This window comes from Lepus europaeus, chromosome 20 (assembly GCF_033115175.1).
Source record: "Lepus europaeus isolate LE1 chromosome 20, mLepTim1.pri, whole genome shotgun sequence".
Classification (NCBI taxonomy): Eukaryota; Metazoa; Chordata; class Mammalia; order Lagomorpha; family Leporidae; genus Lepus; species Lepus europaeus.
This window is the reverse complement of record NC_084846.1, coordinates 69,272,659-69,298,004: the sequence shown is the minus strand read 5'-3', so window position 1 is coordinate 69,298,004 and position 25,346 is coordinate 69,272,659. Positions and strand designations below refer to the sequence as shown.

The 25,346-nt window shown below is 50.2% G+C and overlaps 1 protein-coding gene across 3 annotated transcripts in view; it reads left to right on the top strand.

Annotated features, from left to right (window-relative positions):
* The window catches only part of VOPP1 (VOPP1 WW domain binding protein), a 57,255-nt gene that overhangs the window by 27,628 nt on the left and 4,281 nt on the right, over window positions 1-25,346 (top strand). Inside the window, exons 2-5 of one of the 3 annotated variants that reach the window (XM_062178400.1) lie at window positions 711-769; window positions 9,125-9,202; window positions 11,024-11,160; window positions 16,216-20,361. In XM_062178400.1, the coding sequence (XP_062034384.1) occupies window positions 711-769; window positions 9,125-9,202; window positions 11,024-11,160; window positions 16,216-16,406 (465 nt within the window). In that variant the 3' untranslated portion in view covers window positions 16,407-20,361. Of the gene's footprint in view, window positions 1-710; window positions 770-9,124; window positions 9,203-11,023; window positions 11,161-16,215; window positions 24,899-25,346 lie in introns of those variants that run through there. The other 2 variants (XM_062178401.1, XR_009864571.1) reach the window with 2 other exon arrangements.

Here is a 25,346-nt window from a genome sequence, read left to right as displayed (position 1 = left end):
CTGTCGCTGGGGTGGCAGGGACTCGACTACTTGAAGCATCTTCGTTGCCTCCTAGGGTCTGCATTAACAGGAAGCTAGAGTCAGTTGCTGGGTCTAGGAATGGAACCCGGGTATGTGGATATAGGATTCAGGCATCCTAACTGCTCTGCTAAATGCCCTACCTCTCAATGTATTTAAAGATGTGAAACTCTAGTAAAGTAATAGGAAAATAGGTACTTAGCTTCCTTTATAAAACTTTAAAAAAATAAGAAGTCGTAGCAGGGTTAAGCTGCCACTAGCTGCGCCAACATTGCATACAGTTGCTGGTTTGAGCATCCCATATGGGTGCCCCACTTCTGATCTAGCTCCTTGCTAATGGCCTAGGAAAGCAGCCTGAAGATGGCCCAAGTGCTTGGGCTCCTGCACCCACATGGGAGATCCCCATGAAGCTCCTGGCTCCCAGATTTAACCTGGTCCAGCCCTGGCTGTTGTGTCCATTTGGGAGAGTGAACTAGTGGATGGAAGACTTCTCTCTGCCTCTGCCTCTCCTTAACTCTGCCTTTCAAATAAATAAATAAATCTTAAAAAAAAAAAAATAAGCCATGAGAGAGGGAGGTGGATGATAGCTTCCTGGTTCTGCAGTATCCTTGGTCCTCCTGCTGTATGTGAGATCTTATCAACAGAGTACATGTTCTTTGCCCTGACAGTGTTTCTCTTGCTTCTGTTTGCAGTGCTCAGAGGCCAAAAAACATTGCTGGTACTTTGAAGGACTCTATCCAACGTATTATATGTAAGTATTTGCACTGTTGGTTTCATTCTGTGATCCCATCTTTCTCTGGGGATTATTTCTTTATAGGTAGAAGATTGCATTATGGGAGAGAAAGCCCACGTGTAATACAGCCTCCACCCCAGGTTTCAGGCCTGCTTCTACTCAGGGACAAGCAGGTGACCTCGCTGGCAGCATGTAGCTGCTCAGACCAGGCACTTTGCTGGCAGCGTGAAATACCTGCTCTGTTCTGTGATGCAGGTCAGCTTTTGTGTGGTTCATATAAAGGGACAAGGTATCTAGGGAAGGCAAAAGTCATTTTGGTTTGTACAGATTTTCTTGTGAAAGAGAGCAAGGGTAATAGGAATAGATTTTACAGTCTTGGGCAGAACAAGAAAAATTCCTTGGCTGGTCTGCTGTGACTGCATGTGTGTGTGCATGTGTGTACTGTATGTGAAATCCCAGTGATTGCCCATCCTGAGCGCCTCTCAAAACAGGCACTGTCACAGCCTTGCTGGCTCTGGCCACAGGATTTTTTCTCTTCCTGTGCCCACATCAGTGTCTGCCAGTCTGGCTCTAATTAAGGCACAGTTTTCTGTCTGTTGTTTTCATGTGCTTTAATATCTGGCTAGCCACCAGCTGTGGGGAGCAGCCTGCCTAGGTGGCCAGATTGTCAGTTACTGGTTTTCATTGTGTTTGAAATTCCACAGATTTTGAGTGGAATATCCCAAACAAGTTTTCCCCAGAAGCTGTTATTTTTAATATTCTAAAATATGAGCCTAGTTTTTTTTTTAAAGATTTATTTATTTTATTTGAAAGGCAGAGTTAGAGAGAGAGGGAGGGAGAGAGGGAGGGAGAGAGGGATAAATCTTCCACCTACTGGTTTACTCCCCAAATGGCTACAATGGCCAGGGTTGAGCCAGACTGAAGCAAAGAGCCTGGAAGTCCATCTGGGTTTCTCATGGAAGTGCAGGGGCCCAAGCACTTGGGTCATCCTCTGCTACTTTCTTGGGTGTGTTAACAAGGAGTTGGATCAGAGTTGGAGTGCTAGAACTCAAACTGAGGCCCATGTAGAATTGCTGGTATGACAGGCAGCAACTTAACCTGCTGCCTCACAACACCAGCTCCAAATAAGAGATTTTTTTTCAGGAGTGAACATGAATGCTATGTACTCTCACACCAAGAGTAACTGGACAGGAGATATATAATACAGCTGGCTCTTCCTAGCTGCAATTTTCACATTCCATGGAGGATATCAAGGAAAAAATTGTGTCTGTATTAGGAAGTACAGACTTTTCTTCTTGCTATTATTCACCAAACAATACAGTAATACGATACACCAATTATTTACCTTGAGTGTATACTGTGTTAGGGTCAGGGATAATCTGGAGAAGAATTGATATATATGGGAGCATGTGTGTAGTTCTGTGGGAATGCTAGACCATTTCGCATAAGGGACTTGGGCATCCATGGGGGCCTGGAACTGGTCTCTGCCAATTTTGAATGATAGCAGAAGGTCCCAGTGTTTGTTCCCTGGCATTTTTCTTTTTTCTTTTCTTTTCTTTTTAAAGATTTATTTACTTATTTGAAAGGCAGAGTTACAGAGAGGCAGAGGCAGAGAGAGAGATCGATCGATTGATCGATCGATCTTCCATCCACTGGGTCGATCCCCAGATGGGTGCAATGGCCAGAGCTGTGCTGATCTGAAGCCAGGAGCTTCTTCCAGGTCTCCCACATGGGTGCAGGGGGCCAAGGACTTGGGCCATCTTCCACTGCTTTCCCAAGCCATAGCAGAGAGCTGGGTAGGAAGTGGAGCAGCTGGGACTTGAACCAGCACCCATATGGGATGCTGGCACTGCAGGCGGTGGCTTTACCTGCTGTGCCACAGCACTGCCCCCCCCCCCCCCCCCCCCGGCGTTCTTGACAAGACTCACGCAGAAGGGAGAAGGCTGCCTGCCTCAGCACGGGAGATTGCTGGTATGTCTTGTTTCATGTTGACGAGCAGGAGACCTTAATGCCCCTGTTCTATGGGAGCCTCAGCAGAAAGCCTTTACAGCTGTGAGAAGAAAAAGCTCTCTTGGAAAATGAAGCAGTGGCCTAAGGACTGTGACTCTCATTACAGTTATCAGATTGCAGAAAGATGGCTGTGGGACAACAGGGAGATAAAACACTTTGGTTCTTCTCAGTAGAGTGAATTCTCATTGGTAAGCCTCATGTCCTCGATTCAGCTTCTGACACAAATGTGGATCAAGCTCCCTCTGCTGTGTTCGTCCTGGAGCACAGGCACTTTTCCAGCTGTGCCTCAGGTTGGGAGTCAGAGATCACTTTGTATTTTTGTTCACTTACTCTTTAACGTATCATGAAAGTGCTCTCACACTGGGCTGGAGCTGGGGAACACCTACAAGCATGCTGCTTTGGTTTCCTTCTGCCTCTTCTCTTCCATTGTGAGGAGGAGGGACTGGTGCCCCAGAAGCCCTGTCCTGGAGAACGAAAAAGTCACTGTGAAGAGTGAGCCGTGCACTTGGTGATGCTTCGTGCCGCCTGCAGGAATGGTGTCTTTAGTCTCATAGCTGCTGGAAGACCCTAACCACACGGCTGCTCTCCTGGATTCTGACCTTTCTGAGCCTCTCCTCCCTGTTCCCCAGGCCCTGGTTCACACTCATCTGAACCATTGCAGAAACTTTCTGTGGGTCTTCTCTTCTTACATCCAGTTCTCCTTCCTTCTAAATTTTCATGTCACTTTTCTGCTTAAAAGCATTAGGTTCAGGGCTGGTGTTGTGGTGCAGGGGGCTGAGCTGCCACCTACAATACTGGCATCAGTAGGTTTTCAGCAGTAGGTTTTCAAGATCCTTGGCAGCTGTGTCTTCACTATTGTGAGTCCCTGAGTACAGTGACTCATAAATATTTGAGGTCCCTGTGCCTAGGACAGCGCCTGACACGTGGCAGATGTCCTGAATGTTGAGTTCTCCTCTGGGCACACTGCCCCTGTCCTGGCAAGCCTTCCATGATTCAGCCACTTCTCTCGCCTCCAGCATGTGGGTACATGACACAAGGAGGCCTGCAAAGTAGGGAGCTGCTGCCTTCCTCCAGTGCCGGACCCTGGACCTCCCACTCCAGAACTGTGACAAGTGAATGTCTTTGGTTTTGTCACAGTAGCCCAAGCAAAGACAGTGTTCAGTGGGCCTGGACATATCTTAACTGATTTGTGGAGCCACTGAAAAAGGAATCAGGGTGTAGGTGTAGTGATAGCCCATGGATTCTAATGTTGTAAGTGAATTCCTGTCCACTCTGTTCCATGTACTAGCCATTTCCACCTGCATAGCTCCCTCTGTTCCCTTCATATCTGTGGGGAGCGGAGTGGAAGTGGGACAAATTGTTGTCTTCTTCCTCAGATGTGAGGACAAATAAGCTGCAGGCTTGGATTTCAGAGCAGCAAATGCTTCCTCCTGACCCTGGCTGTCAAAGGGAAGCACTTCAGGAAGTCCACATGCCTGCCTCCCTCTTTGTCCACATTTGTGGTTGCCAGCATTGGGTGGTGTCCCAAGGCCCCTTCAGGCCTGTGCAGAGCTGACACAGCACTCGTTATCCTTGGGGGAAAATAACACAGGGGGCATTATGGTGGCACTGAGCTCGGGTCACTGCTGAACTCCTCCTAGCTACAGGTGTCTGCCCATATTTCCTGCCCCTCGGGGAGCAGGGTGCTCCCATGTGAGAGGCTCTGCATGAGTGTTGCACCCTCCAGGGTTTGCTCACCCCAGGACATTAAAGAGTAGAATTGGGGGTGGTGATGTTTAGCTTAATGGTTAAGACACTGATTAGGATGCCTGCATCCACATCAGAGAACCTAGGTTTGGTAGCCAGCTCCTGCTCCTGACTCCAGCTTCCTGCCAATGCACACCCTGGGAGGCAGCAGTGATGGTTCAAGTAGTTGATTCCCTTCTTTCTTCATGGGAGACCTGGATTGTGTTCCTGGCTCCCAGCTTTGGCATCTGGGGAGTGAACCAGTGTATGGGAACTCTTTCTTTGTCTCTCTATCCCTCCTTCTCACTCTCAAGTAAATAAATAAATAAAGATTTTAAATAAATAGATATATCTTCGTTCCATTAAAATTACTTTTATAAAAGTAGTAGAATTGGAGCAAGAATAGCCATGGTCACTTTTTTTACAAAAAGATTATTTATTGGAAGGCAGAATTAGAGAGATTGTTTTTCCATGTGTTGGCTCACTCCCCAAATGGCCTAAAGGGTTGGGCCTGGGTCATGCTGAAGCCAGGAGCCTGGAACTCCATCTGGGTCTCCCACGTGAATACAGGGGCCCAAGGACTTCAGCCATCTTTGCTGTTTTCCCAGGCACATTAGCAGGAAGCTGGATTGAAAGTGGGGCAGCCAGGATTTGAACTGGAGCCCATGTGGCTGCTGTACCTTAACTGTCCCCCGCAGTAGCCATTTGACCTTTGTAACACACACAGAATACTAGCACTGTGGACAGTGGGAGGTGACCTCATGGTCAAGGGACTTGGGCCACTGGGACCTTCCAGGAGGATGATAGGAGCCAACTGTAGACATGACAGGAATTTGAGCCTATCTACTTTGACCCAGGGCTTCCCCAGCATTAGCTCTGAAGAAATGGGGCTTACATTGTTTGTGATACACACCCACCCTTGTGCACGTGTGAGCATATGTGACAGTTCTTACATTGCTGCTGTCTCATTTTTTGAAGTCAGTTTTCACCTTTGTGAAATATAACCGCATAAATTTCTCAATCCACTTTTGGGCTTAGGCACCTGGGAACATTGTCCTGGTGCCTCGTATTACAGAGGCATTGGTGGCTCACCCCGTCTGACACACCTGTTATTTCTGTCTTAACAACTGAGGTAGCTGCAAACTGGGCATTACTGACATGGAAAGTATACTTCTCTGGACTGTGTCTGCTCGGCATGGGCATTGTTAAAGAATGGGCTGTGTCCCAGAGCCCTCCTGACATGTGCCCAGGAATCACTATATTTTCTCCACGCTGTCTCTGTGGTCTTCCCACAGTGGGGCCAAGGAATGAGGGGAGAACCGAGGCAGTGGAGGAGGAGGCCCTTAGTTACTCAGACGAAGTGTGGCAAGAGAGGCTGTGTCTGTGCAGAGCGCTGTCCTGCGATGCTGGCAGGTCCACTCGTGGCTTCAGGAGGAGTGGCCAGATGGAGAGGAGACACAGCGTGACTCATCTCCTAAGCTCATTTCAAACATGGCTCTGATAACATGAGAGTTCTTCAACAACCTTATGAGAAAATGGAATTAAAACATGTTTGTTGGCCGGCACCGTGGCTTAACAGGCTAATCCTCTGCCTTGCGGCGCCAGCACACCGGGTTCTAGTCCCGGTCGGGGCGCTGGATTCTATCCCAGTTGCCCCTCTTCCAGGCCAGCTCTCTGCTATGGCCCGGGAAGGCAGTGGAGGATGGCCCAAGTGCTTGGGCCCTGCACCCGCATGGGAGACCAGGAGAAGCACCTGGCTCCTGGCTTCGGATCAGCGAGATGCACCGGCCGCAGCAGCCATCGGAGGGTGAACCAACGGCAAAGGAAGACCTTTCTCTCTGTCTCTCTCTCTCTCACTATCCACTCTGCCTGTCAAAATAAAAAAAATAAATAAATAAAAAAATGTTGGTTTATTTTTTTAAAGACTTATTTTAAAGGCAGAGTTACAGAAAGAGGGAGAGAAGAGAGATCTTCCATCTGCTAGTTCACTCCTTAAATGGCTACAACAGCTGGGGCTGGGCCAGGCAAAAGCCAGGAGCTAGGAGCTTCTTCCTGGTCTCGCACGTGCGTGGGAGAGGCCGAAGCACTTGGGCCATCTTCCACTGCTTTCCCAGGCCATTAGCAGGGAGTTGGGTCAGAAGTGGAGCAGCCAGGACTTGAACCAGTGCTCATATGGGATGCTGGCACAACAGTGGCCCCAAGATAAGTTTATTTTGTTGAAAAACAGTATTAATGTTAGACGTGTTTATATTCTTTGTTCTTATTTATTATAATCACTATGCATTTAGCAGCTTGGGGCAGTATACATTTACCACCTATAGACGTGTGGGCATGGCACAGAAGGTTCTCTTCAGAGCTGCACAAGACAAACAAGGGCCTGACTGGCTGCGGCCCTCATCTGGTTCTTTCAGGTCATAGGCAGTGTTCATTTGCTGTGATTGGGACAGTGGTCCAGCTGAGACTGCTTTTAGCTCCTAGAGACCCTGTACGGATCTGGCCATGTGGCCCTCACAGCTTGTGGCAGGGGCATCTGCAGTTGTCCACAGTGGAGTTTTATGTTTGTGGCAGTGACCGTCCCATCATACTCACAGGACCCTGCACACTGAAGGGAGAGCAGATGTGTACACTAGGGGTGGACATTTGGGGACATCTTGGATTCTGCCTGCCACACTGTCAGACTCTGTGAATCTAACACAATCACTAAGGATTTTCATGGCCACATGTCTTAGTTTACAGTTAATTGTCTGAGCTCTACTCCCTAAAAGCAGAAGTCCTGCATGTCTCTGAGTGCCCCCCTCCATAACTCCCACATGCGTGCACACCCACACGTGTTGTATCACACCAACAACACTTTTCTCTTTATCCTGTTGTCCAGAAGGGAGGCTCCTCCACAGCAGGAGTTCCATCTCGGTTAGGATTGCTCCATCCCTCCTCCCCCACCACACACTGGGATCAAGCTCCCTATAGCTCCTTGGTGGCTGTTTGTGGACTGCGTCAGTTGTAAGAATCAGCAGGATTTATAAGCACCCATTTAGGCCACTCTGCTGGATGCTTGTTGGCTAAAGCAGGTTAAACGGACTCGTTTAGTTCACTGTCGTGGGAGGATCTCATTGCAATTGCAGCGACACTCATATTGTCTGTGGGATGTTGTGTTGCTCTGTGTGTCTGTGCTCATTGGGAGACAGGGACGGTGGCAGTGTGGGGTTGTCTGTCAGCTCAGTTTGTCCTTGAAATGATAGTTCGCTGCAGTCCGTGCTGGGTGTGTGCAGAAAGAGGGAACCAGCCTGGTAGCCCCAGGGACCTGCCATGCTGAGGAACTGGGAAGCAGCTGCTTTGGAGCAAACCTGCTGAGCTACAGGCCACTGCTGCTGCCTCTCTCCAACCAGCTAGTGTTCTCGAGGGAGCTGTTTCCTACACATTTTCCTACAAAACAAAGGCTTTGTTTGCATTGCCCAAGATCTTGAGTAGAATTACGCATTTCTCCAAGATACCCCTTTTATTTTTTTATTTTTATTTTTTAAGATTTATTTATTTGAAAAGCAGAGTAAAACAGAGAGAGAAGGAGAGGCAGAGAGAGAGGTATTTCATCTGCTGGTTCACTCCCCAATTAGCTGCAATGGCGGGAGCTTCACTGATCTGAAGCCAGGAGCCAGGAGCTTCTTCTGGGTCTCCCTTGCAGGTGCAGGGGCCCAAAAACTTGGACCATCTTTCACTGCTTTCCCAGGCCACAGAAGAGAGCTGGATTGAAAGTGGAGTAGCTGGGACTGGAACCAGCTCCCAGTTGCGATGCTGGTGGTGGCTTTACCCAATACGCCACAGCGTGGGCCCCACCAGATACCCCTTTTAAAAGTAAAGAGTTGGCAGACATCTGGGTCACCAGCATGTGATCATTCAGTGCTGTTGAGAAACAGCCTCCATATGCTGCCTCTTGGACTCAGTTGTCTGGTACAAGTTTCCTGTAAATACTGAAGTGTGGTAGGAAAGGATTTGAGCTTTTATAGTATCTTCCCTTTGCAAAGGCAAACCATGTAGGGTCAGGGAAGGACAGAAACACTGAAGGATCTGAGCGACCTGTGGCTTGCACTGGGTCCTCCCGTGTGTGCCCCCTTGGTGGGCTGTGCTGGCACACTAGGGAGTGTGAGCAGGTGTAATCCTAGTCCACACAGCGTATGGGAATGACAGACCTGCACTGTGTGTCAGAGATGGGGAACACGACTCATAGTTATGAGCGGTGAGATGAGGATAGTACCTCTGTATGACTCTACAACCTCTGCTCTTAGCCTCAGTGGACTTAGGGAGGTATGTCCACCCTTTCCACACCATCAAGCAGTGAGGCCCGAGGGGGTTGGCACCTTATTGATGCCAGGTTGCTGCCTGTCTGCTGGCTGCAGTGCTGGTAAGAGTTGATGCCCCAGCAGGAATCCGTGTGGCATATGGAGTGTGTAGTGAGGCACTGACCACGTCCATCTCAGCACCTTCTACTGGTTTCCTGACATGCAGGCGTGGCAGTACATACCTCACCACTGTTACTTTCTCTTCTAAGCATGATTACGTCATGACCTTGTGACATAGAGCAGTAGCCATCCTGTGCTCTCCTGCTGGTGAGAGCGGTAATCAGCCTGTGCTCTCTTTCTGCAGATGCCGTTCCTACGAGGATTGCTGTGGCTCCCGGTGCTGCGTGCGGGCCCTCTCCATACAGAGACTGTGGTATTTCTGGTAGGTCACAGTTCTGCTCCTCTGCTTCCCCAGTCCCCAAGGGCTCTGCACACCACCTGTGTTGTCTCAGTCTTGGTGACATCTCTTTCACCATGGGGCAAGCCGGGTCAAGAAAACAAATGCTTCGTGGCTGCACTTGTGCTCACCATGCATGTAGAAGGCTCGTTCCCCTTCACAGGCTTCTGGCCAGGGCATGGGTGGCAAGGGGAGGAAGGAGTCACTTTCAGAAAATGGCTGCACAATAGCTCCTTGGCCAGCTTTTGAGGTGCAGCCAAGGCTGCTTGTCCCGAGTAAGGAGAGAATCAGCAAATTGAGATATTTCTGCTGCCTGGAAATCTTCCCCATTCATTGGGGTTGGCTGAATCTGAGCTTGGAAGACTGGCAGCTGCCTCCTGTCTCCCTGGCTCCTCTGAGGGACCAGCTTCTCTAGTCTCTGTCATGGCCCTTGTGTAACTCTGCACCCCAAGTTGTACACTCACCCTGGAGGTGGGTGCTTGGTGCAATTAAGGTGCTGCTTGGGAAGCCTACCTCCTCCCATATTGGAGGGTCCAGGCTCTACATCTGGCTCCACCCCAGACCAGCTTCCTGCTAAGGCACACCTTGGGAGGCAGTGGTGGTGGCTCAAGCAGTTGGGCTCACACAGTTGGAAGATCTAGATGGAGAGTTCTTGGCTACGGTGGCTGTTAGAGGCCTTTGGGGAGTAAACCAAAGATCTTTCTGTCTTTCAAACAAATAAAATACATGATTCTTTTTTAAAATAAAATACTACCACAGTGGTAAGCTCTGTTAAGTCTGTTTTACCACGTGCAGGCATCAGAACCCACTTTTGCATCCCTCATATTTTTGGGCACTCACCAAAGTTGTACCTTTGTGTTCCCTGTCTGCCTCCCTGGTCAGAACTCAGGTTGGGTGGGCAGGGGCCTTTCTGTCTCCTTGCTGTGTGCTCAGCATGGTGTGAGGAGTGTGGATGGGGCTAAAGAATGTTGAATGAATTGTACCACAGCTCACAGAACTCCGTTTCAGAAGTCCCGTGCTGTCCTGGGCCTGTGATTGCAGTTCCTACTCAGTGTTGCAGGGTTATGCAGTAAACACGTGTCGACGGGCTGGCGGACTTGCACTTGGCATCGTGGTAATGTTCCCAAAGGCTTCGCTGACTGTTCTTTTCCTAAACAGCTGCCAAGTGTGGACATTATGCCATGGCCATGGCCAGCTCTGCCGTGTTCACCATGAGTGAGGCAAGGGCTCTCCTTTCAGAGTATGGGTTTGTTGTGTGAAGTTCTGAAGGGTTCCGTGGGTCCCATCATAATTTCAGTTGCCTGTTTGTCAGTTTTATCTATTACTTATTGGCTCTTCTGAGACTGAGTCCTTTTACTAGAAACAAAAGTAGAGCACAGATGGGAAATGGAAGGAAGTCATTTCTTACACCGTGGTGACCTGGATCTCAGGCCTGTTTTTGAAGTCTTCAGCCCCCTTGGCTGAGAATTTTCTGGATCTCCAGAGAGATCTAGACAGGGCTCCCTTCCAGAGCTGCCCGGTGTCTGGAGCCTCCATCCAGGGGATGTCCAGGAGCCTGCAGGCCGGGTGTTGCCTGCTTTCCTCCTCCAGAGGAAGAGCCTTGGGGGAAATAGTGCAGAGAGGACCAAGTCCAAGGCACGAGTGCTTCTGACCAGGAACCTAGTGGCTCTGCCCTGCCTTCTCGTCTGACTGCCTAAGATCTGAGTTCATGCATCCACAAGGCCTCTTGAGTCCCTGGCTGAGTCCTCGAGGTCATGCCTGAATGGCTGCTTGCTCTGAGCTCCACTTCCTGTCTGCTCTCCCCAGGTTCCTGCTCATGATGGGTGTGCTCTTCTGCTGCGGGGCCGGCTTCTTCATCCGGAGGCGAATGTACCCCCCACCATTGATCGAGGAGCCCACATTCAATGTGTCCTACACAAGGCAGCCCCCAAACCCCACTTCAGGTCAGCCAGCCCCTGTCTTTGTCTCTTCCCTGTACATTTCTTGGGTCCTCTTCAGACATCTCTGAAGGTCACTCCCACAGACCGTGCTAGAAGAGAGGACACTCAGGCCATCCCTGTAAGTTGGTGATGGCTTGATCATGCATTCGGAGTGCGTGTGCATCACCTCGTACTCTAACCTGAGCATTCGGGTACTTGACACACAGGTGGTGCCATCACATGTGTGTAGTGTGTACTCCCTGCCAGTCTCAAAGTTATTGACCTAAATGTTAATTCTGCCACTGAATGGTAATTTGTTTGTTATTTCATTGCTGACAATTTATTTTGTTTTTCTCTTTTGCCTTTTATCACTCAGCAAGTGTTTATTGTGTGCTTAATAGTATCTGAGTAATTGTATCAATAGTGCAGCTCAAGACATTTTTGCACCGATGACTTTTGTCCTATTAGAGGTTAACATGCAATGCAATTTTCCAGGGTCAGAAAGAGTTCCTTGTTTCTTAATTCCCATAAAACATCACCGTAACGCTCAAGCTCCCTGTCAGGACACAGGCTGGTGCTGTGATCTTTATGTCCTGTGAGGTATTCCCCTTCCTTAGAGGGAACCCTCTGATGACTGAGGGAGCACAGGCAGGCAGCGCTCTTGAGAGTCAGGTGTGTGGGGAGTGAGGTGTCGGTATGTTACCCAGGTCGCTGTGTCCCAGTCACCGCTTCCACCCAGGGATGGGTAGGGACAGGGAGCAGTCTCCACTGATGACCTCAGGTGGATGATCAGAATTCTTGGAGCAAAATACTTTTGCAAAGTTTCAGTTATGCAAAGTAAGTAACTCCTACAGGTCTATTGACAGCACAGAGCCTATGATTAATAAAGATGCAGTGTATTATTAAAAATTTGCCAAGAGGGCAGGCATGAGTTACATGTTCTTAGCCCGCATTTTGTCTCCACCATTGCAAACACAAGAGTGGAGAGGATGCTCGGAGGAGGCGGTGACGGTATCGATGTCTTCATGGGGTGTCTCTGACACCACGCCCATCAGGTTGTGTGCGTTTAATACGTACAGCTTCCTACATGTTAGTCCTGCCTTGGTAAAGTGGGTTAAAACAGAAATGAGAAGTAGGGGGTGAGTGGAGAGGCAGAAGCAGCCTTCTCTCGGCTCTCACAGTACAAAGGGAATGGAGCTGATCTCTGCAGTTTTGTTCCCTTTTGGTTTCCCTTTAAAATTTTTTCAATATTGTCTTTAAAAATGTTACTCAGAAAGGTAGATCTGCGTTTCCTATAGCAGCTGAGCTGGGCTGTGCCTTAAACTTTCACTCAGGCTCTTTCGTCATCTTGAATAGTTTCAAATCTGTATTCTAACAAATGCTCAGTGAAAGCGGGAGGCCAGAGCCCTCACTCATTGGGCTGTATCTGGCTTAGCCAGAGTTTTCAGTGTAGGAACAGTGCCCGCTGAGCCACTGTCTGGATGGAGCTGGGGTGGAGGCAGTGATGGTTTGGGCCTGAGCTCCTGCTGTAGGATACCTTGAGTATTCCATGGCCCCTCCATGTTTCTAGGAGAGGGTGTGGCATGTATGCTTCCTTCCTCATCTCACTCCCCAGCATGGCTGTGTGCCCTGTCTGCCTGGTAGACTCCAGATTCCTCTCCCAGCAGCACCCATCAAATGGGTCATCAGGTTTACAGATTGAGCTGACCTTGCCTCAGACCCTCATCTCACCCTCAGGCAGTGCCTGCCCAGTCCGCCCAGCCCTGCTGTCTTCCCTGTGGCCCCCGGCTTGGGGCTGTGTTTCTGCCACCTTGCTTCCCTCACAGCTGCAGGTCCAGATTCTGCAGTAGAGACCCAGGGCAGGGAATCGGATTTGCTTTCTCTTTGTCTCTGTTTTCTTTCTGGTGGTCTCTCTTGCCCTTGTCCTCTCTGTCTGGATTTGTTCCAGGCTGCAAGTCCCTGGGCTTGAGTTTCTCTGCTCCTGCATTTGTTCCTGGTAGTAACCTCAGGTTAGGATTGGTTACACAGCTCCATTTAGGACTTTCAGGGGTTTGCTCTCACTGTGCTCATTCGCAGTTGAGACATTGAGGTTTGATTTTAAGGTACTTTTGATTCCAGAATCATGTGCTGTAGAATTGTATGTTCTGGGAACATCCTGGAAATGATGCTGGGCCCTCGCTGGCCTTCTCTCCATGAGTGAGGCTCCACCTTGGTCTGAGTTGGGCCCCTTCTCTGTGGAGCCCGAGTGGCCACTGTGGGCTGTGTCCTGTTGAGGGTTCAGTTTGGGCCACGTGAACAGATCCTGCAGGGCCCTGTGCTCCTCTGAGAGCTGTCTCTGGTGGAGCTGATCCTGCTCTCGCCTAAGTGCCCCATCACTAGGGGCTCCCAGTGAAGCTGCAGCTGTCTCTGCTGCCCTGAGCCTTGCCTCCAGCTGTGCCAGCATGTTCCATCCCCATGGATACCAGGAGTTTTCACCTAAGGGTTTGTGTTCTTGAAGAATATTCTTAAAGAGTTTCTTGAAGAGTTATCCATCTCTTGTCTGTTCAGTATCTACTATATTCTAAATGCCTCTCCATGTTCAAATAGTTCCATCCCACTAATTCCTGGCAATACCTCTAGGTTGTGACTGTTAGTGTGAAAATGTCCACTAAATAGACACAGGTGCCAGGGTTTTCCACTGCGCTACAGGGTGAGCAGCCATGCCTAAGTAACTCAGGTACAGGTTCCATGTACCCCACCCTCATCTTTGGTGGGGAGTTGGGCTGGGGGTCAGCAGGCTTGTAGGGTGATCAGCTAGCCCTTACTCTCTGTCTCAGGAAACTGTCCAGCATGACCTGGCATAAGAACCAAACCCTGATCGCTGCCACCCCGATCTTGGTTGCTCATCTGTCTCCTTGTCTGTGGGCATTTGCTACCAGCCCAGCACCATTGGAGGCATTCCTGTTCTTTCCTCATGTGCACAATGCTCTGAAGAGCGTGCTGCACTGTGTAGGTTCTACGAGACCCACCCACTGTGTTGTCCTGGGTGCTGAGAGCACAGGGGTGCCTGCTGCAGCTAGGAAGGCATGGACAGGCACTGCCGTGTGGCTCCCCAGAGCTTGGGGTTCTGAGCTGAGACTTGAAAGGTAAACAGGAATTAGCCAGGTGAGAGGTAGTGAGGAGCAGGGCCTTGAGCTGGGGTCTGTGTGTGGAAAACCCAGGAGATGATTTCTGGTGAGGGCTCAGGGAGGGTGAGCAAGACACTGACAATTTGGGGGTTGTTGGGAGATAAAAGAGTAAGGTAGGACAGTAAGAAATAAGACTGGACTTGCAGGAAGCTGACTCTGAGCTCTTGGTTCTTCAGGAGAACCCATAACTTACTTATAGTCTCACCAGTGACAGGGGCAGCCACATGGGAATGGGGGTGGATGCAGGAAGAGGAGTGCTGTGTTCAGACCCCCCTTGTGTCTCTGTGACATTGTTCAGACCCCGCCTGTGTGTCTGTGAGGTGTTCAGACCCCACCTGTGTCTCTGTGAGGTGTTCAGACCCCGCCTGTGTCTCTGTGACATTGTTCGACCCCACCTGTGTGTCTGTGAGGTGTTCAGACCCCACCTGTGTCTCTGTGAGGTGTTCAGACCCCGCCTGTGTCTCTGTGACATTGTTCCGACCCCACCTGTGCCTCTGTGACAGTGTTTAGACCCTGCCTGTGTCTCTGTGGAGTGTTCAGACACTTCCTGTGTCTCTGTGAGGTGTTCAGGCCCACCTGTGTCTCTGTGACATTGTTCAGACCCTGCCTGTGCTCTGTGGTGTGTTCCAAACCTGCCTGTGCTCTGTGGTGTGTTCATACCCTGCCTGTGTCTCTGTGACATTGTTCTGACCCCGCCTGTGTCTCTGTGAGGTGTTCAGACCCTGCCTGTGTCTCTGTGACATTGTTCAGACCCCACCTGTGTCTCTGTGACATTGTTCCGACCCCGCCTGTGCCTCTGTGACAGTGTTTAGACCCTGCCTGTGTCTCTGTGGTGTGTTCAGACCCTTCCTGTGTCTCTGTGACATTGTTCAGACTCCACCTGTGTCTCTGTGAGGTGTTCAGACCCCACCTGTGTCTCTGTGAGGTGTTCAGACCCCATCTGTGTCTCTGACATTGTTCTGACCCTACCTGTGTCTCTGTGATAGTGTTTAGACCCTGCCTGTGTCTTTGTGGTGTGTTCAGACACTTCCTGTGTCTCTGTGACATTGTTCAGACCCCACCTGTGTCTCTGTGAGGTGTTCATACCCTGCCTGTGTCTCTGTGACATCGTTCAGATCCCGCCTGTGTCTTTGTGACATTGCAGGGCTCTGTGTCCGGCTCCCTGGCCTGCGTCTAAGACCCTTGGCCTGGAGAAGAGAATGTCTGGCAGCATCCAGTGAAGTAGAGATCCCATAGACCAACCAGCACCAGCTCTGCCTTCAGTGTGTGCCCTGGCAGGTTGTCTCCTGGTCTGTTTCCTTGGGCCTGCCTGGAGGATAGGTAGTCCCTGCCTTGAGAAGATGCTAACCTACATGTGGGAATGGAGGCCGTACTTCAGAAATGGTCACCAGAAAATTGGCGCTTGTAGGCTTATGGAGTTGCCAGCAGTAAATCTGGACTGAAAGTCAGGAAGGCAGGTTGCTCTTCTGGTTCTTTCCACGCAGCTGCACATCGAGTGACCTTACGAGGGCCTGGCCCCCACCAGCAGTGTGCATGCCCTCTGTTGGCCACCTCTGCATACATGCACGCCTTTAGCTGGCCACAACTTGGGGGCTTCCTCACCTCTATCGCAGAGCAGCCTTCTCTTCAGGTTTTGGGTCAGTGCCATCCACACCACCATCCCTCTGATAACTCACAATGCCCTGGGAGCCTACCTGTGGCTCTCTGACTTTTCTGGTTGAACAGAGGCCCCAGAGGACAGGCCCCTGCTGACTCCTCTCTGTGTCCTCATGGCCATGTTGGGTGCTTGACACACAACTCATTAGGAACTGAGTGGGGCCCATTTCCCCATAGCTCTCCTGCCACAAGTGCTTTGGTTGTCACAGGTGCTGGTTTTCTCTCCCTTGCTCACACAAGGCTGTCTGTCTTTCAGGAGCCCAGCAGCCGGGGCCGCCGTATTACACTGACCCTGGAGGACCGGGCGTGAATCCTGCTGGGAACACCATGGCTGTGGCCTTCCAGGTCCAGCCCAGCTCATCCCAGGGAAGCTCAGCCTATCCACCCCCTCCTTCCTACTGCAACACGCCCCCACCCCCCTATGAACAGGTGGTGAAGGCAAAGTAGGGCCGCTGCCCACCGGACAGGGAGGTGTCCACTCGGCACCCTCCCCACCAATGCTAACTTCCAGGAATGGTCCAAGGGCAGATCTTCTTGATACCTTCAGAGCAAGCAGAGGCCTTTTCAAGTTTTCCGTGAGGATGTTTGAATTCACACCATGTCTGCTCTGCTGCTTCTGTCCCAGTGTAACATGGCTGTCTGCATTGTGGCAAAGTTCCCAGGGGTTGGTGCTCTTAGGGAGGCATCGCCAGATCCCCAGGAGAAGAGGAGGAAGGCAGAGCTGCATGGGAGGGGCACAGATGGAGGGCTGGGCCCAGCCAAACCCTGTACACAGCAGTGTGACAGATGAGGCCCTCAGGGTCACTGTTCTGGCACATTCTCCCATCAGTCTTCCTCTTCTAGAAGCTGTTAGAGATGCATTCAGGGGAGACAAGCCCCTCAACCCTTTCTGTCTTCATTCACATTCTAAACACAGGCTCCCTCCACACAGCCAGGAACGGGCTGGCAGCCTGCAAGCATCTTTCTCCTCCACACTACTTGCAGGTCACTGAGGAAGGCTGTGTAGCCATGGGAAATCACTCCAAGGCCCCAACCTGGAGCATTTTACCAACTCTTGGTGTGACTTGGGATAAAAGTGGCTCCACCCTTTTCAGTGTATTTGTAAAAGTATGTGAATAGCATCCTGTCCTCAGAAATCAGACCAGGCATGTATCTCTTGTGTCCCTGCCTCTCCAATGTGGTCTTGGACCCAGAGGCTCCTGTAACCTACCCAGGGCAGCGCCAGGGGTGGGTTTGATGGGCACTGGAAAGGAGAAACACTGGCTGAGGCCACCCAGCCACACACAGCAAGCATTATTGAGCCTGGGGTGGTCAGTGGTTGTTTGGTCTTGGCAGGTTGTGGGGGTGGGGGCTCTGTGAAAGAGGAGCTTGCTGAGAGATGGGAAGATACTAACTGGATTGCATTGAGCACATAATCAGAACGAGGAGGGAGAGGGTGTGCATGGGAATGCAGCTCCCTGGGTAGGACTCATCTCTCATCCCGGGATCATACATGCAGTCTGATTGGCAGAGGGAGGACCCATCCCAGGATCATACATGCAGTCTGATTGGCAGAGGGAGGACCCATCCCAAGATCATACATGCAGTCTGATTGGCAGTCAGAAGGAGCACCCATCCCAGGATCATACATGCAGTCTGATTGGCAGAGGGAGGACCCATCCCAGGATCATACATGCAGTCTGATTGGCAGTCAGAGAGAGGACCCATCCCAGGATCATACATGCAGTCTGATTGGCAGAGGGAGCATCCATCCCAGGATCATACATGCAGTCTGATTGGCAGAGGGAGCACCCATCCCAGGATCATACATGCAGTCTGATTGGCAGAGGGAGCACCCATCCCAGGATCATACATGCAATCTGATTGGCAGTCAGAGAGAGGACCCATCCCAGGATCATACATGCAGTCTGATTGGCAGAAAGAGGGAGCACCCATCCCAAGATTATACATGCAGTCTGATTGCAGAGGGAGGACCCATCCCAGGATCATAAATGCAGTTTGATTGGCAGAGAGAGGACCCATCCCAGAATCATACATGCAGTCTGATTGGCAGTCAGCAGGGAGCTTGCTCTGTCCCCTGCATAGTTTGTAGTGTTGATGTATATTTAATCCCAGGCTAAGTGTCGTGTGTTCTAAGAGCAAATCAGTGTAGCCAAGACGCCTAGATCCCCATGTGTGTGTAGTATTGTGGGGAGCAATTCTTGTGTATGTAGTGTCATGGGGAGCAGGGTGGGCCACGTGTGTTTTTGAAATGAACTAATCAGAGCTTCTTGAGAAATTGTTGAACTTGAGCATCAAGGCGTCCACTGCAGTGGATTCTGGTTTTTCATTTCCCAGGCCAAAGGGCTCCATGTCCATGCTCTGCCCGTGTTTACACGGGGTGGGCTGAAGAATAAGATATGGCTGAATAGCCAGCCCCTTGGACTCGTTTTACTCCAAGGACGTGGACTCCTGGGCCTCTGCAGGACACACTGGGGGACACTGCTGCTCTGACTGGGACTCCCAACCCTGGGGTCCTGGTTTCGATGATGCAACAAAGCACAACTTTCACTGTTTACAACTTGGACAACCACGTGGGTCCAAAACATTCCTCTTCCCCCGGGTCATGTGTGTGTGTTTTGACTTCAATTCCTCTCCTTTTTTAAAAAAGAAGCACACTGGAACACTGCTGCCCTGGGACTGGTCAGGGTAACCCAGATGCCCACAACTCAATTTTGTTTGTCTTTTTGAAAGCAAAGTTCTTAAGCCTGATGACTGAGAGGGCTCAACGATTTTATATCTCCGTGTTTGTGTAAGATAAACTTTGTTTTCCGTTGAACCTGGGTCAGGGTCCTGCTACGGTGGATGCTGGTGGTGTCCATGGGAACCACTTCTGGGCGTCTCCTCTGTGCTGCTCCGGGATGTGGCCCCACCCTGGGGGAGAGGTCCTTTGGCAGGGGTGAACTTGAAGCTGACCTGTGCATGTTTCTCTGAGAAACTTGGCTCATTTCTACTTTGTTCTCTTTTGATAGGGTCTTATTTCCTGTGTATGCAAAATAAAGTAAATTGGGCATTAATTTCTTCACTTTGCTGGGGAGTGGGAAGAAGGCAGAGATGATATTTCTGGTGAGAATAGGCAGGGGTCCTTAGTTCAGTGGGTAGGGTGGGAGACACACACAATCTCAGGAGAAGGAAGGGACTTCTTCCCCAGCACATTGGAAAACCAAGCCGGGGAAGGAGTTGTCGCTGGGGAGCAGGTGTGGAGAAGCCTTGTTGGGGTCACCCAGGCCGCTGAGGCAGCCTCATCGGCCTGGTTCCTCCAACTGCTTGTACAGCCAGGTGAGCTGTCACTTGGAGATCCAGCTCTATAAATAGATAAGTAAGTAAGTAATAAAGAAGGAGTGAATACCTGGGTTCAAGTCCTGCTTCCAGTTCCAGCTTCCTGCTGATGTACTCCCTGGGAGACAGCAGTGATGGCTCAGGGGGTTGGGGTCCTGACACCTATGTGGAAGACCTGGCAGTTGCAACAGTTTGAGGAGTGAACTGGAAGATGGGCGCACGCTCGCTCTCTCTTTCTCTTTCATTCAAATATTTTTTTAAGATTTATTTATTTATTAGAGAGGCAGAGGTAGAGAGAGAGAGGTCTTCTGTCTGCTGGTTCACTCCCCAGATGGCCGCAACGGCCAGAGCTGCGCCAGTCTGGAGACAGGAGCTTCTTCCGGGTCTCCTACGTGGGTGCTGGGGCCCAAGGACTTGAGCCAAGGACTTCTGCTTTCCCAGGCCATAGCAGAGAGCTGGATTGGAAGTGAAACAGCTAGGACTTGACCCCGGTGTCCATATGGGATGCCTGCACTGCAGGCGGTGGCTTTACCCACTATGCCACAGTGCTAGCCCCACTCACTCAAATTTTTTTTTTTTTTTAAAGAAAATTAACACCCAGCTTCCCATGATCAGAAACTGTACTTTTGACATGCCCTTCTGTGCTGAAGAAACATTTGCAAACCCCTAGTCTACAGAACCCTTCTGAGAACCCATCTGAGACTCTGATGTTATCTGTCTCTGAGAGGTTGGCAGTGTACCTCCCGCACTTATCCACTTAGAAGACCACAGTCCTTTGGCAGGGGTGAGAGGGGCTCCATCCATGCTGTGGGGGCTGCCCTGCCTCTCCATGACTCTGCCTTCTTGCTCAGGTGCCTGAGAACACTGGACCCTGAAGGCACAGCTCACCCCTAGGGAGTGGGGCTGCCTTCCTCTTATTCCTCCTAGACCCTGTGACTGGGTCTTCCTTGGCCTCAGCCCCAGAATCTGGGAGTGGTGGTGGTGGGAGCAGGGAGGGTTCACTGTTGTGCTCTTGGCTGTGGGCAGACACCAAGATGACAACTGAGTTTCATGGGAACCTCCTGCTGCCTCTTTTCCCCTCTCTGTAAAGTGGGGTCAAGGGGGCCCTTGGGGTGTGCTGGGGGTTGAGAGGGTGAGATAGACCCCTGTGGGAGGATCCCAGTGCTGTTCCAGGTGCTGCTACAGATCCAGGCACAAAGTGGGGGCCACAAGCCTGGCTCTGCACCCACCCCACCCCCCTTCCTGCTGGCACTTGCACTCCTCCAGCCCCTTGGTATGCCTTGCCCACAGCTGGTTCATGGAGGGCAAGGTCATGGATCCAGACCTGTAGGAGCATTGATGCTGAGAGGTATCTGGGAGAACCTGCTAAGCACTAACAGGTTTTCATTCAAAAATAAAACAAGCCTGTGTCTTCTTTTTAAAAAGCTAATCATGAAAATACCGGCGCTGCAGCTCAATAGGCTAATCCTCCGCCTTGCGGCGCTGGCACACCAGGTTCTAGTCCCGGTCGGGGCGCCGGATTCTGTCCCAGTTGCCCCTCTTCCAGGCCAGCTCTCTGCTGTGGCCCGGGAGTGCAGTGGAGGATGGCCCAAGTGCTTGGGCCCTGCACCCCATGGGAGACCAGGAGAAGCTCCTGGCTCCTGCCTTTGGATCAGTGCGGTGCGCCGGCTGCAGCACGCCAGCTGCGGCGGCCATTGGAGGGTGAACCACTGGCAAGGGAAGACCTTTCTCTCTGTCTCTCTCACTGTCCACTCTGCCTGTCAAAAAAAAAAAAAAAGAAAATACCAGATGCTCATTGCAGAAAAATGCAGACACTACCAGAAACATCAAGGAGCAGGGAAAGCACCATGTGGGACCCCCAGCAGGTATGTGATCCACTCCTTTCTTGCTCTTGGGCCCTGGCCACACAACTTGGGACCAGACCTCTTATCTTCCTGGCCAATTTCCTCAGCCCTAAACCCCCACCCTCACCAGCTGGAGTCGCTGCTGGGTAACAAAGGCTCACCCTGCAGCAGGTGCACTCCCAGCCCTGCTTCCCTGACTGGAGTCAGAGGGTCCGTTGAGAGCCCAGGTCCCTGGGGCCCGCAGACTTACTCTAGGAGTGCAGCCATTCCTGAGATGCCCCAGGCCGCTGTTCCCAGTGAGAGGCAGATGGGTTCCTGCAAACCCTTGGGCACTGCCCCCACCATCAGCCCACATTTTGCTTATGTTCCCTCTGCTTTTGTGACTTTACCCCTTAAGTGTTCTCTTTCATTTTGAACTTTATGATAATATATTCTCTCCAATTTGCTTTTCTGTTCAAGCTATTGCTCACTTTTCTCTGTGGTAAATAAGGAGGTGCTGAGCATGCTGCTTGAACTTGTTTCCTGATATTTTATTTTATTTATGTAAGTGACACAAATTACCTTCAGAATGATCATGCTGACGGGCTTCACCAGCCTTTGCCAATGCTGTCTTATTGGCAGTTACATATGAAAATCATTACAGTGCTATAATGCTTTCAGGTGAATCACAAGAGTAATTGCTCCAAATGATTTAGTCCATATTTGATTTTGCCAGTTTGAGAAATGAGTGCCCTTGTGGTCTTTATTGCCCGAGTCCCTCACTGCCTGTGAGAGCCATGTCCTTGAAAGGATCTTTGGTTGGTGAAATCAAGGCTGGCAGGATTGCACTTTCCCAGGAAACAGGGAAGTGGGAAAAAGGTTGACACTGCATTTAACGTGTATTTAACTTGTGAGCTATAGCAATAAGCATGTTAAGTTTACAGCACATGTAGTGTCAGATGTGTGTAAGGAATGTGGCATTAAACAGTGTGTGTGTACCTGTGAAGTCTCAAGATGCAGAGGTTTAAAGCTGTTTCCAAACCTCCTGTGTAGAAATCTTCTTTGCTGCACTGTCTACCAGTCCTTTGATGATGTGGCTGTTCCTCTTTTGTTGTCCCCAGCATTGGACGACTGTCATTTCTGTCATTTCCAGAGGCTCCAAAACTACCTGGAGGAGAGCCAAGGTCTCTTCTGTGTTAGGATGGTAGGCTTACTGACTGCAAAGGACTCTCTCTCCAAATTGCTGCATGTGCATGTAGCACAAGAAAAGCATACTTGGAGTCTGTACATACTGACTCAGCTCTTTTCCCAGTTCTAAGCTGGTCAAGGCAGTAAGTTCAGCCCTTTGGCCTGAAGTTTTGGGTGGCAATGCCTGAATCTGCACTTGAGTGAGACCCACTGTGGCATAGCCTGCCTTTCTAATGCCTTCCTCCATGAAACTGCTGCCGTCAGTGAGCCATTCAACATCTAGGTTTTGCAGTGGTTCATCTTATAGATGAGGCCTGTTGGAGAGCTGCTCTGTGGTCTCTACACAAGAGCCAGCTTTTCGGAAGGCAGGAGAGTAGCTAGATTGGGGACTTGGTGTACTTGAGAGTAATCTGGGGTAAGTCTAAAAGGAGAGCCTGGTACTTAGTAAGGTCTCTTCCTATTAACCATTGGTGTCCTTTAATCTCTAGAGCTTCTGGTGTGGAGGTTGAACTAAAAGGGCTGACATAAAGTCAGCTTGGTTTTCTCTACCAAAGTGTGGTAGTCACAGCATCTCTCAAGGATGCAGGCCATCCTGTGGTCACTGATTTCTGTTGTTTGGGAAAACAGCCACTGCTCATAAATGGGCCCAATTTTTGAGTGAAAACACCTGGGGCTATTCCTTGCCATTCTGCTGCAGAGTGAAAGGCTTGTCTAGATTAGGGATTCCTAGTGCAGGACTCTTCATCAGTTGGTCCTATTTTGAAAGTCCTTTCAGGTGGATCAGTGGCAGTACTCTTTAAGGCCTCAAACAAGGGTTTGGCTATCAACCCAAGTCCTGGAATCCAGATCCTGCAGAAAACTGCCATTCCCAGGAGTGTTTCCAGCTGTTCCTTGTGGTGGCCTTCTATGTAATACAGCTTGCTTTCACTTCAGAAGGCATGCTTCCTTGGGGTCAGGACATATCCCAGGTAGGTGACTTCCTCTTTAGAAATCAGAGCTTTGGGTTGGGAGACTTTATATCTTCATTCCCCTAAAAGTTTAAGACTTGGATGGTGTTTCATCTGCATCCTCCTTAGAAGGACTGCAAATGAGAATATTATCTACACATTGTAGATTGGCTCCAGTCTTTATTGGAGCTCCCTAAGGTGAAGGCTATCCCTAAAGCTCTGAGAAAGGACCTTCCATATGTACTGTTGAGTTGTATTTGAGGATGGATCAGTATATTCAAAAGCAGACAGACATTCTGGTTGTCTTTTTTCAAAAATTAATTATTTGAAAGTCAAAGATCTTCCATGCACTGGTTCACTCCCCAGATGGTCACAACAGCCAGGCTTGGGCCAGTCTGAAGCTAGGAACCAGGAGCTTCTTCCAGGTTTCCCATGTGTATATCCAGGTGTTAAGCACATGGGCCATCTTCTGCTTTCCCCAGGCCATTAGCAGGGAGCTGGATTGGGAATGGAGCAGCTGAGACTTGAACCAGCACCCATATAGGATGCTGGCAGTCCAGGCAGCAGCTTTACCCACTACACCACAATGCCGGCCCCCAGGATTCTGGGTTTAATGATATACAGAAGAACCAAGAGGTCTAAGACTGAACCAAGAGGTACCTTCAGTTATCTGGGCTGATAGTATAGGGATTGGTACAACTGGATGATGTGCAATCACTGCTCACTAATTTCTGTATTCCACAATTGGCTTTGAAACAGGCAGAATAGGGTTGGTACAAGGATATTGATCTGGACTGAAGGATTAGAGTCTCCACTAAGCGTTTTGTCTTAAGAGGTACTGGTGTCCATGAGGAAATGTCTAAAGAGAATTGTAATGGGGTGCTGTGTATGACCTGTCCAGGTGTGCCTTGCCTTGATCCCAGACTTGAGGATCTGCTCTATCTTTTGATTTCTGGAGGAAGATCAAAAGGCCTACGCCTTATCTCAGTACTCATTAGAGTCTTGACAAAAGATTCAGACTTGGAAGCAGTTAACCTGAGAGAAATACCCAGTGTTGACAGCAGATTCCTGCCTATGTAAAGGATACTCGGGCACCAACCTAAAACTGGGGAGAGATGAGAACATCTTCTGTCTGGCAAACTAAGGGCAAAGTAAATTCTGGGGAGTGAGGCCTGCCATCAACTCCTGTGATGACATAGCTGTATGAGGACAGGGCTCCTGGGTCACAGTTCAGTAAAGTGGCTCCTGGGTCAACTAGGAAGTCAATATTCTTTCCTGCAACATCGAAGGTTGACCCAGGGCTCCAGGTGTGAGATGTTTATTTGGGCTGTGGGAGCTGCTTTGAGTCATGTAATGGGGAAACAGTTGGGAGACCCAGGTGGGTGTTTCACAAGCACTGTTTTTAATGTGTGAATTTTTCCATTTGACAAAAATAGACTTTCCATACAGGACTAAATCACAAAATTAAGATGCTGGCAAAATATTCCAATGTGAGAATATCAGAAAATCATAGTCTGGGGGCCAACAGTGCCTGCCTCACACCACCTCTGAGCAAGGTTCCAACAAAGGACAGTAGTGCTGATGACGGCAGTGACCGACCACAGGGAGCTCCATATATGCTAATTATGATGGCTGTCCAGTGCCACTCCAGGAAGTTACCCAGGTGAGATCCTCTAGCCATCATCCTTCAAGACCAGCCAGGAGCCCAGGCAGTGAGTCTGAGGAGAGCCTGTGCTGGTCCTGCTCTCCAAGCCTAGCTTCTTCCACAGACAGCAGAGGATGGTGACAGAGCAGTGTGCGCCGTGAGCCCACAGCACCGAAAGCCACTGTGAGGGATCGGCAGCCAGGACAATGGAGGGTTTTTTCCCTGAGAAGGTGAAACACAGGGTCTTTGAACTCAGTGACCTCCTGAAATGAAAGGGGCCACTCTTCCTGTGATGGCTCAGCAGGGACTGATGAGACCCAGAAACTGACCCCAGTGTCCCCCAACTGCGAGGCCCAGCATCAGCTTGAGGTCCCCCAGTCCTCTGCACTGCATGATCGTGCTCCTGCAAAGTGAAAGATAAACGCAAGCCAACAGGAGGTGGCAATTCAGATGAACAAGCAAGCTG